Below are 17895 nucleotides of genomic sequence, written 5' to 3' on the forward strand. Positions count from 1 at the left end.
TTTAAAGTACTAATTAGGATCTTGTAGTATAGCTCTTATTTTGAGTTACAGTGATGTATGTCCTGGAGAAGTGAAATAATGAGAAAAAAAATAAGGTGCCTTTTTTTTTTTTTAACTAGGGCTAAATGAGTCTTAAGAATTAATCTCCATATGGACCTCTTTCTTTCCTTAGATTTACATTGCCAGGCAAAAACGTATCAAAGCTGAAACTATTTTTAAAATGATGTGAACATGGGCTGGCTAACATTTAATACTAGTTTTCAGTATTTAATATTTTTTAGTATTATAAAAAGTATTTATTGTCACATATAAGATGCAGTAAATAAATAGTTCATCATAATGAATACTCTATTAATTTGTTATTGGTGTTGTAAGTATTTAATATTAATTAATAATTGTTAAAAATATGTATTGGGGGACAGGATGTTAAGGTGTGATGTAGACAGCCTATTTCACTTGCAGCTTTCTGTTCCTGCAGACAGTGATCCTGTCCTCACCTTTTTGTTTTTCCCTTGCATTATCTTTTGTACTTGTCTGATCCCTCAGTGAAATGATTCAGATCACTGACCAGGTAGGAAGTTCATCTGACAGAAGAAAAGTGAGCTTTTGAAGCTTTAGTGAGCTCATTTGGTTTATGAGTGGGTCAGAGAAACATCAGAAGAAGATCCAAGGACGTTGGAGTGGTGCTGTGTAGCCAGGCAACGGAGTGCATGGGCCAGTCCCTGGGTCAGTGGTGCTGAGCTGCCTTGTCGAACTGCACCCAGACATTTGGGTTTCATCAGGCTTTTCACTTTCTAAATACTGCACTGTGATACTGTCTGATTGTTGTTAATAAACCTGATGACCAAACAGGACTTCTGTGATCATCTCCCTGTATATGAGTAAAATTATTTTTTTTCATAGCATAAGTGGTTACTGACAATTTCTGGACCTTAATATTTGAGAATTGGTTACTCTGTTGTTGCAAGAGCGGATATTTAGTTTTCTAATTGTAGAATGGTTTGGGTTGGAATAAAGATCATCTAGTTCCAGTGCCCCTGCCATAGGGTTCCATTAGATCAGGTTGCTCAGAGCCCCAGCCAACCCACTTGGGAGGATATGGGGCATCCTCAGCTTCTCTGGGCAGCCTGTGCCAGTGCCTCACCCCCTGCACAGTAAAGACCTTCTTCCCAATATCCGATCTAATCCTATCCTCTTTCAGTTTAAGGAGGACATTCCCCTTGTCCTATTACTCTGCGCCCTTGTTAAAAAGTCCCTCTCATCTCTCTTGTAGTCTTTTTAGGCACTGGAAGGTGCTATAAGGTTTCCCTGGAGCATTCTCTTCTCCAGGCTGAACACCCCCAGCTATCCCAGCCTGACTCCATAGCAGAGGTGCTCCAGCCCTCTGACCATCTTTGTGGCCTTCGCTGAACTTGCTCCAGCAGGTCCACGTCCTTCCTTTGTTGGGGACCCCAGAGCTGGATGCAGTGCTCCAGGTGGGATCTCAGGAGTTCAGAGATAGACAGAATCCCCTCCCTCAGCCTGCTGCCCATGCTGGTTCTGATGCAGCCCAGGACACCGTTGGCTTTCTGGACTGCAAACACACGTTGATGGATTATGTTGAACTTCTTGTCCACCAACATCCACAAGTCCCTTCTCCACCCAGCCAGTATTTGTGCTTGGGATCACCCCGATGGATGTGTAGGACCTTGTTGTTGGCCTTGCTGAACTTCCTGAGGGTTGCCCAGGCCCACCTCTTGAGCCTTTCAGGGTCCTGCTGCATGGCCATTAAGACTGTTTTGATGAGCTAAAATTTGTGTTTTATAGAATCCTGGTTTTTTTGTTTTGTTCTGGTAGTTCAGAGCAGATCCTCTGAAGTTTGCTGTCTGTCCATTTCTTACGTACAGCTCTGACATAATCTCTTGCTACTATCTTTGAGTTTCTGTCTTAATGTTACCTCCGATAAGTAAAAACAACAGAAAAAACCCTCCTCTGGAACTATTTAGGTGCTTCTTAAAAGGTGTTAAGACTAATGTGGTTGGTGTGTATAATACTGTTAATATACACATTAGACAAAAATTACCATGAAGGTATAAAGTCCACTTGCAGTTCTTCCTGGCTGCGTGGTGGACAGTCTGACGGGTAGAACAAGGTATTGGAAAGCTCTTACAAGGAGGAAGAGCATAATGTGTTTAAGCATCTTAAAGACAGAGATAACATCAGAATAAATTAATGCTGTGTTTGTTAGTATCTTGATTTTCCTCAGTTCTTTTTTTCCTCTTTATTGCACTATTAGCTCTTTTGCAAGTAGGGTGAGAGTGGCAGTGTCATGTATGATATAAAAAGTACAGTTAGAGAAACAGAAGGCTTGTTCAGAAATACAGGTAAAATATTATGGAAGTTTAATATTTAAAATGAAATACTTTCATAGTTTTTTGTAGTGTTTTCAGAATAAATGTTTTTAATATTTCATGTAGGCTGGTCAGTAAGAGTTTGACAGAGACTTCCGTTTTACTAAGCTGAAGTTTCTTTTTTTTTCTGGAAGGATATTTGTAATAAGAGTATTACAAATGAGCCAATTAAGTATGGTCCAATGCTTTTTTTCTTTTCAGAAAGATGAAGGTAGTGATGCTAGTTTGAGTGATAGCCACATCTCTCCTCCCGCCAAACGTACCTCAAAACATGCTGATCCTGTGTGCAAAGACAAATCAAAATCACGCAGTACTGGGCAGCGAGAGGAATGGAGCATCTCAACTGGACAGTCCAGGTAATTGGTGCCAAGAGAAAAAGAAACTCTTGCCAATTTTTCCTGTGTTGCTAACCCACTTATGCTATTTCTGCAGTCAGCTGCAGCTCAAGAGTATACTTCTGAAGTGTGTTATTTTCATACAATTTTCTTTAGTTTAAGACTCCAGGAGTGTGGATTACATCAATCCTCTCATCTCTGTTTCCATTCTACGCATATTTGTGCAAAAATAGAAAGTAATTTTATTTGAGTTCTAGATTCTTGATGCATCTGAGTTTAGTGAAGTAATTGGTATTTTCATGCATTCATGACATTTTAATTAGAAAATCAGTGTTGTCATCTTTAGGGAATGGATAATGGTCAAGTTTATTTCCATTGTTGTTTCAGCCTTTTATCCCTGTTTGATTATAGAGACTCAAGTAAATTTTATGTATTATTGCCTCAGTGCTGCCACATTTTTATAACTTGTGAGAGAACTGATTAATTTTGTTTTATAACTGTGATTTTTAGTATTTTACGAAGCACTCTTGTATGCATAAGGTTCCTTACATGATTACAAGTAACTGTGAGGCAGTGTACACAGTATTTTCCTGATCCATGAAATTTCAGTTAATACTGATTCTTTTGTAGATATGTGTTTCATCTTTATGTACAAGTCAAAATCATTCTTGTAATGCTTCATATGTAAGAATGACTGTAAGTCACTGCTGGACTGTTGTCTGCTAGGATGAAGTTTATTTAAAATCCTAAAATAGACCTTTTTCTGTTATTTTTTTTCTCTTTTAAGACAGAATAAATGAAATATAGCATATTAGTATGCCATGGTCACTGGGAATATATTGAAACTTATGAACATTGTTTCTTTTTTTATAAGTGTAGATGTGTACTGTACCTCTTAGAAATGTTAAGATACAAAAAAATGTTTAATAAGACCGGGGCAGTTTAGATCATTCTGTCAAATGAAATTTGGCCAAGGTACTGAAACTCATGTTGTTACTCTTTTAAAATCTACTGCAACATGTCTTTGCATCTGAGGTTTTTTGTTGTTTCTGCCAAAATCCAAAGTGTTACGCTCAAGAGTCGTCTTGAGTCAGTAAGACTTTTCCCAAAGTTTGTAGCTTTTGCTGTTTTATCCAAAGTGTTGGAATGATAATTGCCTATGGTGAGCTATATCAAGGTTCTGTTCTGAAATTTAAGGGGAAAGTTAACAGTAGGAACATTGAAGGAATTAATAAGAAAAAAGATGTTTAGATATTTCGAGGGTTTTCATATAATTGGTATTGGGCAGTTTTGTCCTCATTCCAATGTTGGACATGAAGCAGATTCTTCAGAGGCTGCATGTCACTGAGGTTTTGAAATCATAGTGTATCATGTAGGATTTTGTGTTTAAAGTTATATTTTCAGCGTGTGCCTTTTGCTTGGCTAAGGAATGTTAACATTATTTGTGTGTCTGATCTGTTTCCTAGGTTAACTTCTCAGCCTGGTGCTACACTACCAAATGGACGTAGCTTATGTAAGTGTATTATAGCAAACCCTTTTGTATCTACTTTTACATTTAACAATTTTATGTCAGTGATCTTCAGTGGCATATGTTTTTGATAACTTTGCTGATTATTCTGACCATTTTGACCAGAAAAGTTACTCTTTTGGCTCAATTTTCTTCTGTCAGCATCTTGGATGCTCTGTGTGGATATGGGGAACATTTCTAGATGAAAATCCATTTCTCTTCTCAATTCAGACCTCTTGGCCATGATCTTGATGTTTTCGTTAATTCCCAAATTACTGTTAGGAACTAATTTTGGCCTTCCTTGCCCAGCTGGTGTCTTTAATTTACTTACTCTCTTTACTTGTCTGAAATTTGGCCTTTTGTAGTTCTTAAGATTACTTAACTCTACTATTGCTTTAGAGAGACCTGCCTTGTCTGCAGCTCCTGCTACCTTGAACAATCTTTCTATATGCTTGTAGCTTACAAACTTGCCATTTCATTGCTTTTCACAGCTAAAACCACTTTGTCTTTTGTGTCCCTTTTTCATCAATTCTGTCCCGTTTAGTTCTGTGTTGACTCTATGTACATGTTAATTCATTAAGCATATTTGGTATTTTAGTATTTACTGTGGTGCCTAAGGAACAATCAGGAGTGGGATCTCTTTGTTTGGCACTGTATAGAGTAGCTGGGAAATCCATATGTGGTATCTCACCTTTTGCTACTCTATTTGAAAGACTAAGAATTGAACCTGTGGACCAAGTGTGCATTGTAGTACTGATGTTAACTTAAAAATATTGAATGGTTTTTTGAATGCCAAATTTTCATCATAAAGTAAGATTATCATATAAGGAAACAAGCTGAAGAAATAGCCTTTAAAATAACTTTGTTAGGAATTAAAAAGAATACGGTTCTTTAGATCGTACTGTGCTCCATAACTTCTGATTTATTGTCCTTGCTGAGTATTCTCTTATTAATTCTTGTTTGTGAAAATGTTATTTCCTGCATTTTTAAGTAGTAATACAAATTTCTCTTAGCTCTCAAAAGCCACCCCCTTCGAGGGGAAAAAAAGGGAGATGGGGACCATGCTTGCATAAACGGAGATATAGAAGTCAGAAAAAGTTGTCGGTCCAGGAAAAACAGATTCGAAACTTTGAATCAGAGTTTATTGTTTGATCAGCTAGTAAACAGGTATGTGGGGATACTTCAGTTGTATTCACAAAGCACCTTAATGATGTCTTAAAATTAGAAACCCCTGTGTTGCAGTGCCGTGTCTGTTTTACTGTGGGGATGCACTGAGACAAGCTAGATTGTGGTTTGAGTTACAGCTGGGTCTGTGCTGTGACTGCCCATGGTATCCATGCTCTAAATGCAGAGCACCTTCCCAGGCTTTCATTGAGGAGGAAGCTACTCTGTGTTTACACCTGGTTAAAACTGTATGTTGGCAGTTACTGCAGAGTGCCTGACGTGCTGTAAATCCACACCCTAGTTTGTTTCTTGGTAACCTGTTTTGTAGTGATACCCTAAATGTGATGTAAATTGGTGATTAGCAGCAGTGCTTGGAAGCTTTCTAGATTTTACGTGTATGATTTTGATCATAAAATATCAAAAGTTTGTAGCTTTCTTTTTGTTCTTGTTTTTTTACCATTTGTTAGTAATTCACATAGGGTGGGTGTCACTTTTTGACATTTACTGTGCAGACAAAGTAGGTCAGACAGGGAGGCACGGTCTGGTCTGAGCATAGGAATGGGAGCCAGAAATGCTTTTCTTGAAATATTATTTCCGTGTGGCCCTGGGCAGGTCACTTAATATGTCCCAATCTTCTCACCTGTAAAACGGGTTTTAACAGTCACATCTATGAGAGACTGCTTTCTCTAGTGTTGGAAAATGATTTAAACATAAACATTCAATTGCCAAGTATGATCTTTATTGTTAAATGTATTTTGTTGAGTCTTTTATTAATTTTCTTTTTCAACTTACTCAGTAACTACTTAGCATCAGCTTACAAATTTATGTTAAGTTACATTTATTTTTCTAGTTGCAGTTGAATCTCCCTCTCCTCCTCAACAGTAGGAGAAAGTCTACCATGAAGATTGTAATTTGATAAGATCATGGTACTGAAGTCTGTGTATGAGCTTACACTGATAACAATGCGTCCCATAATCATTGGAGGTTTTTAAGAACAGGTCAGACAAATATCTGTCAGGAATGATGTAGGCATTTTGTAGTTTGCTCTTGCCTGGCAGAGCATGTAGAGTTTTCCAGGTCCCTTCCAACTGTATTTTCTTTGATAGCAAACTGCAGCATGATTTTACTTGAAGTGGTTCTGTCATACATCAGATATTTTAGAAGAATTGTTTAAAATTGAGAGGAGCTTTCAAAACGAAATCTTGATTTTTCTGACTTTTTTCACCAAGACCTCCACTTTCTTCTCTCAAGGCAGGATTTTACCCTTTAGATTTACCTCTAAACTGCTGGAAAAAAAAGGAAGGGAAAGTTTCTGCCTTCTTACAGTTATTATACAATTATAGTATAATTCCAGTGGAAATCTACTATAGTCACCATGGAGAGCAGTAACATGGTGTTCAGGACAGGTGGCCAAATAATTGACTTGGCCTGGCTGATACTCTGTTGTTCTCTTCCTTAGCAATGAAGCATCTTGGCCAAGGTTGTTATTTATATACCACCATTGTTTTGACAGCTGTTTACAAATACTCCAGATAATGAAAATGTAGACTAATTAAATAGATGAGAAATGGTAGTGAGGTCAAATACTGAACAATGAAATTCTGGGTGTGACTGATTTAACACAAAAAAAATTCTTTGTTTTAGTGTCTTTTTGAGGCCAGAGTAAGAAACTGTAAAGCTTATGGGGTGGAAGCATTAATTGCATTCCCAGTATTATAATTATGTAGGTAAAAAGCTTTACTTTCTTATTTTGCAAATTTAATCTTAACTGACACCCAGTCTTAACATCTAAGCAGTTACAAAGCAAAAATTTTTTAAAATGTTTTTTAAAATGTTACAGCCTAATTTGAATCCCAGATTTTAATAGCATCAGCAGTTCTTCTTTTGCATACTTCTTAGTTTATATTCTGTAAGTTCATCTTTCAGTTTTATTATGGTTGGTTTTGTAGTTAATTGATAGACATCTTAAGATGTTAGATGCTGTGTAAAAAGTCTTGCATGCTACTATTTTAAGACTGATTTTTTTATCTTTGTGTATTAATTGTTGCGTGTATTTTAGTACTGCTGAAGCTGTCCTACAGGAAATGGACAATATTAACATCAGGAGAAACAGGCGATCGGGGGAAGTAGAACGGCTACGGATGTGGACAGACACAGAATTTGTAAGTGCAAAGTGTCCCAGCTCTTGGATAAAAGAAATATCAAGGGGGAGCATGTTTGTTTTTGCAAAGACCACACATTTGTCTAGCTCTGTCTAAAGATTTCTGATTTTCTTCAGTGGACAACATTAAAAAACTTGATAAACTGAAATTCAGAACTAAATTCATGGATATATACTAAAATATGTTTTCTTTATTGTTAAATTGACTGTTATGCTCTCACAATGTGCTGTGGTGTTTCTCCTTTGGTTTGAAGCACACTCTGAGCCTAGAAACAGGACCAGTGACTGTCATCTGCTTTGTTCCCTAAACCAGCTTGATACTGGTGTTAACTGAGTTAGATGGACTAAGTACTATCTGAGAGACTTACTTTAGCACCTCTTAAAGGAGCCTGCTTTTGTAGTCTGCCTGTGGAGAACTCTGCTGGATAAACATTTGAGGACTACAGATTGTGTGGAGCATTACAGAGTATTCTGAGTTGGAAGGGATCCAAAGGATCATCAAGTCCAACTCTTAAGTGAACTTAAGGGATCAGACCTGCAACCTTGGCATTATTGACATCATGCTCTAAGCAATTGAGCTAATCTCAGGGTGTTACTGAACTGAGGGCTAACACTGTGAGTGACATGGGACAGTACTGATGGGAATGCATGTGCATTTAATTCCAGGAAAACATGGATATGTATTCTCGAGTGAAAAGGAGGAGGAAATCACTGAGGAGAAATAGCTATGGGATTCAGAACCACCATGAGGTATCCACAGAAGGGGAAGAAGAAGGTATGGGTTGTAAAGAATTGTAAGGGCTTGTCTGAAATCCTAGTAAAACGAAGTTTTCTGTAGCACAAGATAGCAATATATTGCACTATAGAGAGTAGAGCCTGGTTTCTAAATGTTTGTTCTACATTTCCTTATTCCTGTTTTTCCTAACACTAAGTAATTGAAGCTTTCTTTATATTCCCTGTGATAATTCTCTGGTGGAAGCCAGGATGTGATGAATGTAATCTACAGCTATGTGTGTTCTAACTGACTTGATTTTTCTCGTGTGCTGGGTGGTAGTTACCAGAAAGAATGTGTAATAGTCAGTCCTGTATCCTTTCTTTGGGGAAGGTATTAATTAAAGTCCCTGTTTTCTGTCCATCAACTGAATTTTAAAAGGCTTGTAGACTCACAACTGTGTTTGAAATTCTACCTTCTTTTAAAAATTTGAATGAAACTGGCCAATGGGTTCAAAAATTACTGAGAAAGAAGCAATTGTGACTTACTGTGATGGCATGATCAGCATCATGCTTGGCTTCCTTAAGAAATCAGACTCAAACTTCAGGCATCTATACAGGGTTCAGCATAGCGTGTCTCAGTTTTTAACTAAAACTGCTGTACATGATATGATTTGTCCCAATGAATAAGAATTCAGTCTTAGTTCTGAGATCCATGGATGGTGATTCTCATGCTGTTAATAGATGGGCCTAGGTTATGCCTTTATACACTATGTTCCTTTGCTTTGTGTAAAAATGTGAATCATAAAGTTGTACTTATTTTTGTGCTGTGTTAAATACTTGATTTTCTGAGGCTCCTATGGGAAAAGAGAAGACAGGCATTATTCTTAATTTGGAGGGTAATTATTGAAGGAAAATAAAAGTGATATTTGAAGTACTTTACAACTAAAACTGTTTTGAATGCATTTATTTTTCTCTCTTGGCCTTTTTAACCACCAACGCACTTGCAACAAACGTGGGTAGAGCCCTTCCCAAATCTTTGTTCGCGAAGCCTAGCCATGATTTTTCTCTCTTTTGCTTTTCCAGAACCTTCTGTAGAAAACTAGAAGGAAATTTAACAATGACTGTAGATTTAGCTTGGTCTGCAAATTTCCAGTGATTTTCCAATTAGAGTTATTTAATAAGTGGGCAGTAATTCTCAGTGACCATTAAAATGTTAATTTTTAGGACGAAAGTAAGTCTGACATCAAGTAGAAGTGTTCTCAAAATATTTTTATCCCTGAACAGAGTCTCAGGAAGAAGATGGAGATATAGAAGTAGAAGAAGCTGAGGGGGAAGAAAATGATCGGCCATATAATCTCAGACAGAGAAAAACTGTTGAAAGATACCAGGCCCCTCCAATAGGTGAGGAACCAGACAGTGCTTGTGTCCTTTTGGTCTGCTGACCTCCAAGAATAGCATGGGTGTGGGGAGGGAAAGGTTGGATGGCTACTCTTCATCCCTGACAGAGTTCCCACGCAGCGCCTTGTGACTTCTGCCTTGCCGCCGTTGTTGTTCACCGTGCAAACAGGACTGCTGAGACACGGTCTGTCAGTTTGTCAGTGGGGGTGGCATTGCTGCCTCACTGAACTCTGCAAGGACAGCCATGTGCTGGGCTCAGGGCTGGGGGTGAGCGGGGTTTAAGTCAGGAAACATTTGACATGAAGCAGTCTAATAAATTAGGTAATTACTTAGAAAAAATAGTTGCTGTTACACCTGCTTTTCCTCTCGAGTGGTAAACCTAAATCATAACTGTAGATAAATGGCATAGCAGCAGTTACCACATTTTGCCTGGATGAGAAATTTAAAATATTTCACTTGGAAGTAACCCACAACGATCATCTAGTCTGACTGCCTGACAACTTCAGGGCAGACCAAAAGGTAAAATGTTATTCAGAGTGTTGTCCAAATGCCTCTTAAATGCTGACAGGCGTTGGAGTATTGACCACCTCTTTAGGAACCTTGTTCAGTGTTGGGGCACCCTCTCGGTAAGGAAATGCTTCATGTCAAATTTGAGTTTGCCCTGATGCAGCTTTGAACCATTTCCACGCATCCTGTCACTGGATCCCAGGGAGAAGAGTTCAGCACCTCCATTTCCCCTTGTCAGGAAGCTGTAAAGAGCAATGAAGTTGTCCCTCAGCCTCCTTTTCTCCCAGCTAGACAAACCCTGTGTCCTTAGCTGTTCGTCACAGGACATACCATCAGGGTCCATACAGGGTACAGTGTAGTGTCTCTAATTTTTAACCTTTTAATACTTCTCTTTAAAATAATGTGGATATATTTGGTGGTGTATCAATGTGTTTTATCTTAAGGCAACTTGGAAATTAAAACTCTGATAGAGAAATGCTGTGGTTTATTTTTCGAGACAAATTTGAAGACATCCCATATAATCAGCTGTGAAAACGTTTCTGTATGGAGCTTCATGTCCTGAAAATAAACTAAAAATGCAGTGCCCTGGATAAGTTACATTCTGTGCTGTGATAGGCACAGCTCTGATACTATGAAGGTAGGATTGCTGTGCCTGTATTAAGCCAAGTATGGTGATAGTAAAAAAAAAAAAAGCATAAGAGGTTTGATTTCCCACCACCCCCTAGTTCTTTTATTAATTTGAGCTTTTGGAGAAACCAGTGGTAACCTAATTGATGAAGTTATTATCTAGTGCTTTTCTGCTGCATTTAGATTAGTTTATTATTCTTTTGTAATTGATGTTACAAACCTGTAACTTCTCTTTCTTAGTGCCAGCTCATCAAAAAAAGAGAGAAAATACACTGTTTGACATTCACAGATCTCCTGCAAGAAGAAGCCATATCAGGTAAATGTCAGTCTTTTAGTACGTAGTTATTTGCTTTGCTTCAGTACATTCTGGTAGTTTTTGATTTTCAGACCATTCTTGAGTGAGTTGTACAGTTCATTCACGCATGGGTGTGGGTCTTGAATTGTATCCCAGGTTTAGACCCTGATCAGCACACAAATAGGAGAGTCTTGGCACTTTGCAATCCCAGTAGAAGCTTTGGGCTGAACAGAATGGAAACAGGTGTGCTGCAAGTACTGGGAAGAATTGTACATTGCGCACTGTTTCTGTAAGGCCGTGAATTTCGTGTTTTAATCCAAAGCATCAGTTTAACAAATAATCCCTTTTCTGTTCTGCAAACTAGACAAATCAGGTTAATGTTTTTTGTTTTCTTTCAGTTCAAGTTTCATCCAAGGATTATCAACAATTTAATAAAATATTTAGCAATCATAATTTTTGACTCTTATGTTTTGTGTCAAAGAAGTCTGGAATATACAAGTTGTCTTGGAAACTGTCAGTAGGCTTTATGTAACAAAACAGATGAGATTACAGCTTAATGCATTTTTTAAAAAATAAACTTAGTCAAAGCTTCAAAAAGACAAATCTGTCCATGAACAGAATCCAAGTAAACGAATGCTAGTCATAGCTGAAACACTTGTCTTATTGCTCAATTTAATGGTGTAGTGAAAATATGAAAAGTAAATGAATAGATGAGTCTTATGATTCTAAAGTTTCTTTGTAGTACAAATAAAAGTTTGTCTTTCCCCCTTCCCCCCCTTGAAGTGCATATGACATTGTGTTGGATAATCTCACGACTTGTACTTACTATTAAGATATGAAGAGTGAAAACTATTGTCATTTCAGTTTTAGCCTGCTCATTGCTCCACTCTCATTTTATTCTTTCTTGTCAGGACACTGTCATAAAATGTCTTGCCAATTGCGTGATATTCTCCTTGTGATACTTTGACATTTATCTCATTTTTGGTCACTGAGCAGTAAAACTGATTGACCATGTTATCCATTGGCAAAGATCAGCTAGTTCAGTGCATTATTGTAGTCATACAAATGATGCAGCTCATTTTATTCACCTAAAATCCAGGAGTTTTTACTAGTAGCCAGCTGTTTCATGAAAAACAGTGCTGAATTTTTCAAACTGATATCAAATTCAACACCTTTTTGTACAGAAGATTTAATGTACTTTCTCTCATATTTCTGAAATACTCAGTTTTCTGAGATACGGTCATACTGAAATAAGAAATGGTTCATTCAGACTTTGAATAGTAATTTTACTTGGATTCAGATCAGAAGTTAAACTACAGTACTGGTATTTTATGAAACTGTTCTGCTGTTCAGAATGAATAACCTCATAAAAAGAGACTGTATTCTTTGGGAAGCACGAATTTATTTCAGAGAATATTTAAATGAAACCATCAAACTGAGTAAGGAGATCTTGATATTTCTCTTGCGTTAGAGGTGGCTAAAGTGGTTGGAGGCTCTCCTAACTACAGTTGCAGCTTATTGATTGAATACTCAAATCACATTGCTGAGGCAACGTGGACTGGACTACGTATCTTATGGGGTTCTACTGTTTTAGTGATGTTCATGTTGAAATCAGATAATCCCTGTGGTAGTAAGAGCTGTTGTTCCCCTCTCAGATTATTTTGATCCTTAACGAAGGTAAAATTTGTGTGCATCTCAAACCTGAACAGTACTGTACTTGTAGTTTCGGTTTTATTTTTATAAAAAAAACAAAAAATGCCATTCTACTGCAAAAAGGACTGAGTTTTCTGTTTGTTTTGCCACTTCAATAGGAGAAAGAAGCATGCCATTCACAGCAGTGATACAACCTCTTCAGATGAAGAACGCTTTGAAAGAAGAAAATCTAAAAGCATAGCCAGAGCAAGAAATAGGTATCAAAACATCCTTGGTCTTTAGAAGGGTTTGATTTCTATTATGCATCATTTGATTCTGCAGACATGGTTTAGGAAAACTGCTGGTCACATATTAATATAGATCTTGAAGTCTTATGAGTAGATAATTAATAATAGTGATAAAAAGATGGAAAGATAAGAATAGCTGTTTGATTCGGTTGGGTTATAAGACAGCTTCTGTTGGTTAAAATAAATTTCTATTCTTGGTGTTACTTGGTCTCGGTTAATTCAGTTGTACTCCCAGTACCAGCTCTTCCCTCTTCCTCTTGTGTAACAATTCATGCATTCTACACACCCAACACATATTCTGTTGACCTTACATGTATTTAGCAGTTATCTAAAAGTGGAAGATCTATAAGGAAATTTACTTACTGCCATAGATGCATTAGTTGGAAAATTCAGCAGAAAAAAAGTTTCCTGTTCTTTTTTTTCCCAATTCTTCCTCTCTGCCACACTGTTCCCTTTTCCATCATGAGGAATTCAAGCGATTATACAACTACCGAAAGTGCAGTTCTGAGTGTAACTTGTGTCTTTACTGGTACCTTTATCTGTGTAGTTGACCTGATGTAGTACCTATGTAGGTACTACATCCTTAAAGCAAGGAATGTTACTTCTGTGTTTAATCAAAATAGTCTGTACAGCCTAGTTGTCTAGATTGAAGTACCTGTATGGAAGCATAAAACTAACTTTATGTAAGGAACTTCCACATACACAGTAATAATTACCACAGTAAAAAAGGTCAGTTTTGTTTGCCTTACCGATCCAGAAAGGTTGTCTCTTTACGTAGTAGAAGGCATTTAATCTCTTGGTTCTTCCCTTCAAGCAAATGAACAAAACAGAAAAGTATTTATTTGGTGTTTTGTTTGTTGTTGAACAGGTGCCTGCCTTTAAACTTTAGAGCAGAAGACTTAGCTAGTGGAATCCTTCGAGAACGTGTGAAAGTTGGGGCCAGTTTGGCTGATGTTGACCCTATGATTGTTGATAAATCAGTAAGTTCTGTTAGAACTTTTTATTTCCCTTCCCCCAATTATGTACAAATAGAATTCTCCACAGCCTCTTATTAGAGTTGAAGTAAATTCATAGGAAGCTCGCTGATCTCTTTTTATTTTTTCCAAAGCTTTTGTCTGTTTATTTCTTTAGACTGCAAAGCACTTGCTTTTGGCCTGTGGGTAGTCAGCAGGCTGCATGCATGTCATAAATAAGCCAAAACATCTATTGCCCAACTGTATTTCTTTGCTTACAGTCAGTTTGTGATTACTTGTACTAGTGGAAGCTGGGATATGCTGAGCAGGGCAGGAAATGGAGATCCTGACCCTCTGGGCCGGTTAACTCTGGTACCATGTGGGTCCTGTGCGTTCAGAACCAACGATGCACATCAGCTTATGGTGTGTGCTGTGCAGAAGCTGCTGAATTACTACTGGAGCTGAACCTCTGTCTAGAAGTGCTTTGGCTCTATTCATGTTATGCTGTGCCTGAGCTTAAAGATGATCTGGGACTTAAGGCTGGATCGCTGTAGATGTTCAGGCATCCCTGGCACAGTTAGCTTGCAAACCAGATAAACCTCATGTGGGCAGCCAAGAATTGACTTTCTCAACTGTTTCTTTACACTTTGAAAATTCAGGGAAGTCCTGTTGGTCAATGCAGTGTTTTTTGTAATTTGTTTTCAAATATTTTACAAAGAAAGATATTTTTCTGGAAAGCTGTCACAATAATAAGATTTGTATGCTCTGTTTTCTTTTTCCTAAGGTGTGTTTTGATAGTATAGGGGGATTGAGCCATCATATCCTTGCACTTAAGGAAATGGTAGTGTTTCCTCTTCTCTATCCAGAAATATTTGAAAAATTCAAAATTCAGCCACCGAGGTAGGTGCATTTATTCCTATTCCTTTGTTTTATTTTATTAAGCTCTGAAGAATGCTTCACTTGAAAACACATAGGAGATTGATTCTTTCCCTGAAGTGTTTTACACTTCAAATAGACCTATGTGTTTCCTCCCCAGTTGTCTATCAGAATGTAATAAGCAGGATGAAGAGTTAAACAATTCTTTATTTTAAAAAAATATTTAGTTTATTTTTCTTGTGATATGAAGGTAAACTTGGAGATTTGGTTAAAGAAAGATTCTATTTAGTGTTCTATTTAGTAGTACCTTGCCTTTTTTCCCCCCCATTATGTTATCAAATATTTTACTAAATCAAGTGAAATGCTGATGTTTCTTTTATAGGTGTAATCTCAATAATGTTATATTATGATTTTAGTATTTCTTAATCAGGCATCCTGGTATGTTATTTAAATGGGTACATGGAATCTAAGTAAATTGGAAATTTTGGGGTATTTTTGTAATTTAAAGGAATTCCTTCTTTCCAAAGAAGTAACAAACACTGACTCAAGTATTAACCTAAGTTCTAATATTTGAGGACATGTTCAACTAATGTAAAAGTATCCTTTGGAAACTTAGTATGCCATTAATTAATGATCTTTACAAATCAAAGTTTTACTGATTTGAAAGAATAAAACAAACTTAGATTTTATGAAGTCATGTTAATACACTAAATAATAATGTGAGGTCTTAAGTCTTTCTTCTCCAGGCTCCCTGTCTTCATTATAAAATTTGACTTGGAGTTTTTCAGGAGACATAAAATAAGTTTGTGACTATGTTGATCCATTTATCTTCAGGGGCTGTTTATTCTATGGTCCTCCTGGAACAGGTAAAACCTTGGTAGCTAGAGCTCTAGCTAATGAGTGCAGTCAAGGAGACAAAAAGGTGGCTTTCTTTATGAGGAAAGGAGCAGACTGTCTCAGTAAGTGGGTTGGTGAATCCGAACGTCAGCTTCGACTCCTTTTTGATCAGGTTAGAAGAAAATACATATTTTTCATATAATTTCTCTGTATGTTGTTTTTTTGTGATTTAGGCAGCCAAAGTTATTTGCAATTGAAACTAAATATTTGTATATTTTCATAAATTAAGCAGGATTTGTCCAAATGACATATGTAGATGAAAAGAATAGAGGAATGTTGACTACAGTTTTTCTTCCTCTGAAAATTGAGAGGAAGAAGTCTCTTGACTTGTCCATTAATGAAGCAAAGTAGTTTGGGTAAAAATTGGAAAAAAAAAATTTGCATCAGTGAGTTTGAGGTTGACTGGCATGTTCAAGATAAATGCTACAGAGGAGGATGCACAATTGTGTCAGTTTTGTGTCTTATACTGTTCTTATTTGGCTCAGAAGAGAAGGGACAGAAGAGAGAGTCACATAAGTGAAATGCAGTAGCTCAAAGACAAGTAGTTTTCAGATAGATATGTCTAAACAGATTATGAGCAGATAAGATCGTGTTTTCTGTAACTAAATGTGTCTCGGTTTGTCTTTAACCTGTCATGCACACAATAAAACTGGTACACTGGTGCCATCTTGCTTACTCACAGCAGACTGCAGCCTGTTTTGCTTTGAAACAGTGCTATAGTTGATAATTCAGTTTTCTTTTCAGACTGTACACATTTTAACAAATAGGTCTCAATATATATGTTAGTTTACCGTGTTAATTCTTTGTAGTAAGAACAGTTTTCAATGTTGATGGATAAATTATGAATTAACAGTTAATTCAGTTTTTTTATTTATTGCATACCAGGCATACTTGATGAGACCCTCTATAATCTTTTTTGATGAAATAGATGGCTTGGCTCCAGTTCGTTCTAGCAGACAAGATCAGATTCACAGGTAATATTTCTCATATGCTGCCATTATCTTGGTATATGGTGTGTTATCTTGGTAAACCCTTAAATGTAACTTTATTCACTTCCCAGGAAAGGTTTTTACTTTTTCTGGAGCCCACTTACCCTAGAAAGGACAGATTGTTTCTTTGGTGTTGAGAGTCATCTTTTCGGTCCTCCAGGCAGACTGTAATTTGCTGAGAATTGAATTGTAGTGGCAATTATCCTTCATCCACGTTATTAACTGCAAGATTTCCACAGCTTTTCTTTTGTTTTTGTGCTCTAAACAGATTGTCTGTTACCAGCCCAGTAGAGTAACAAGTTGAAAAAATGTTTTTTTTAAGATGATGAATTTTAATGTTCTGTGAATGAACTGAACTCTCCTGTGATTTTGGTTCTAGATAGTGTGATGTGCAAACTTATCTTGTGTTGCTATCGTGTCATTTTTTAAAACATTTTTTACAACAGTTGGCTGAAAATTTTCCTGGCTGCTTTCAGTCTCAGTTTTGCTCTGCTCTGTATGGCAACACACTTGTATCTGTCATTCTATGGGTGGTGGCATTTGTGTGTATATCTCCCTCCACTTAACTGAGAGAAATAGGAGAGAAATTTGGGGCCAGCAGATAAGGAGGTTAATGGAACATAAGAGACTTGAAACTGTTATGCACCTATTTTCTTTAAACTTGGCTTTTTTCCTTTGAAATTATTAATGTTGCATTTGAAAATCCAAAACTTCGTGCAGTGTTTTCTATATATTCTTTCTCTGAAACATCTCTTTCAGCTCTATAGTGTCTACTCTTCTTGCCCTCATGGATGGACTGGATAATAGAGGTGAAATAGTTGTAATTGGTGCTACAAACAGACTGGATTCTATAGATCCTGCACTCAGGAGACCTGGTCGCTTTGACAGGGAATTTCTTTTCAACTTGCCTGATAAAAAGGTAAAACCTAGAAATGAGATTTATTAATAAACATCTTTAGGATGTTAAACATTGGAATGCCTGACAGCCAAGCTTATGAAAAAAAAGTACGCATTCTTGCTTGTAAGAATGTTTAATTAGGAAGACATTTGTAGTACAAAAAGATTGTATACATGAAGTTGTACTGAACTTCAGATCTTCAGGATGTAGATAAAACTAAACAGATAGGTAAATTATTCACAAT

The 17895-nt window shown here is 37.0% G+C and overlaps 1 protein-coding gene across 3 annotated transcripts in view; it reads left to right on the forward strand.

Moving 5' to 3' along the window:
* The window catches only part of ATAD2B (ATPase family, AAA domain containing 2B), a 75136-nt gene that overhangs the window by 13647 nt on the left and 43594 nt on the right, over window positions 1-17895 (forward strand). For 2 of the 3 annotated variants that reach the window (XM_027690061.1, XM_027690060.1), the window contains exons 2-14: window positions 2592-2746; window positions 4192-4238; window positions 5246-5399; window positions 7456-7558; window positions 8224-8332; window positions 9556-9672; window positions 11044-11119; window positions 12910-13008; window positions 13907-14018; window positions 14776-14891; window positions 15702-15876; window positions 16650-16738; window positions 17513-17672. In XM_027690061.1, coding sequence (XP_027545862.1) covers window positions 2592-2746; window positions 4192-4238; window positions 5246-5399; window positions 7456-7558; window positions 8224-8332; window positions 9556-9672; window positions 11044-11119; window positions 12910-13008; window positions 13907-14018; window positions 14776-14891; window positions 15702-15876; window positions 16650-16738; window positions 17513-17672 — 1512 coding nt within the window. Of the gene's footprint in view, window positions 1-2591; window positions 2747-4191; window positions 4239-5245; window positions 5400-6277; window positions 6395-7455; window positions 7559-8223; window positions 8333-9555; window positions 9673-11043; window positions 11120-12909; window positions 13009-13906; window positions 14019-14775; window positions 14892-15701; window positions 15877-16649; window positions 16739-17512; window positions 17673-17895 lie in introns of those variants that run through there. The other variant, XM_027690062.1, reaches the window with a different exon arrangement.

The sequence above is a fragment of the Neopelma chrysocephalum genome, unplaced genomic scaffold, assembly GCF_003984885.1.
Source record: "Neopelma chrysocephalum unplaced genomic scaffold, ASM398488v2 Primary Assembly neopelma1_80, whole genome shotgun sequence".
In the NCBI taxonomy this organism is placed as follows: Eukaryota; Metazoa; Chordata; class Aves; order Passeriformes; family Pipridae; genus Neopelma; species Neopelma chrysocephalum.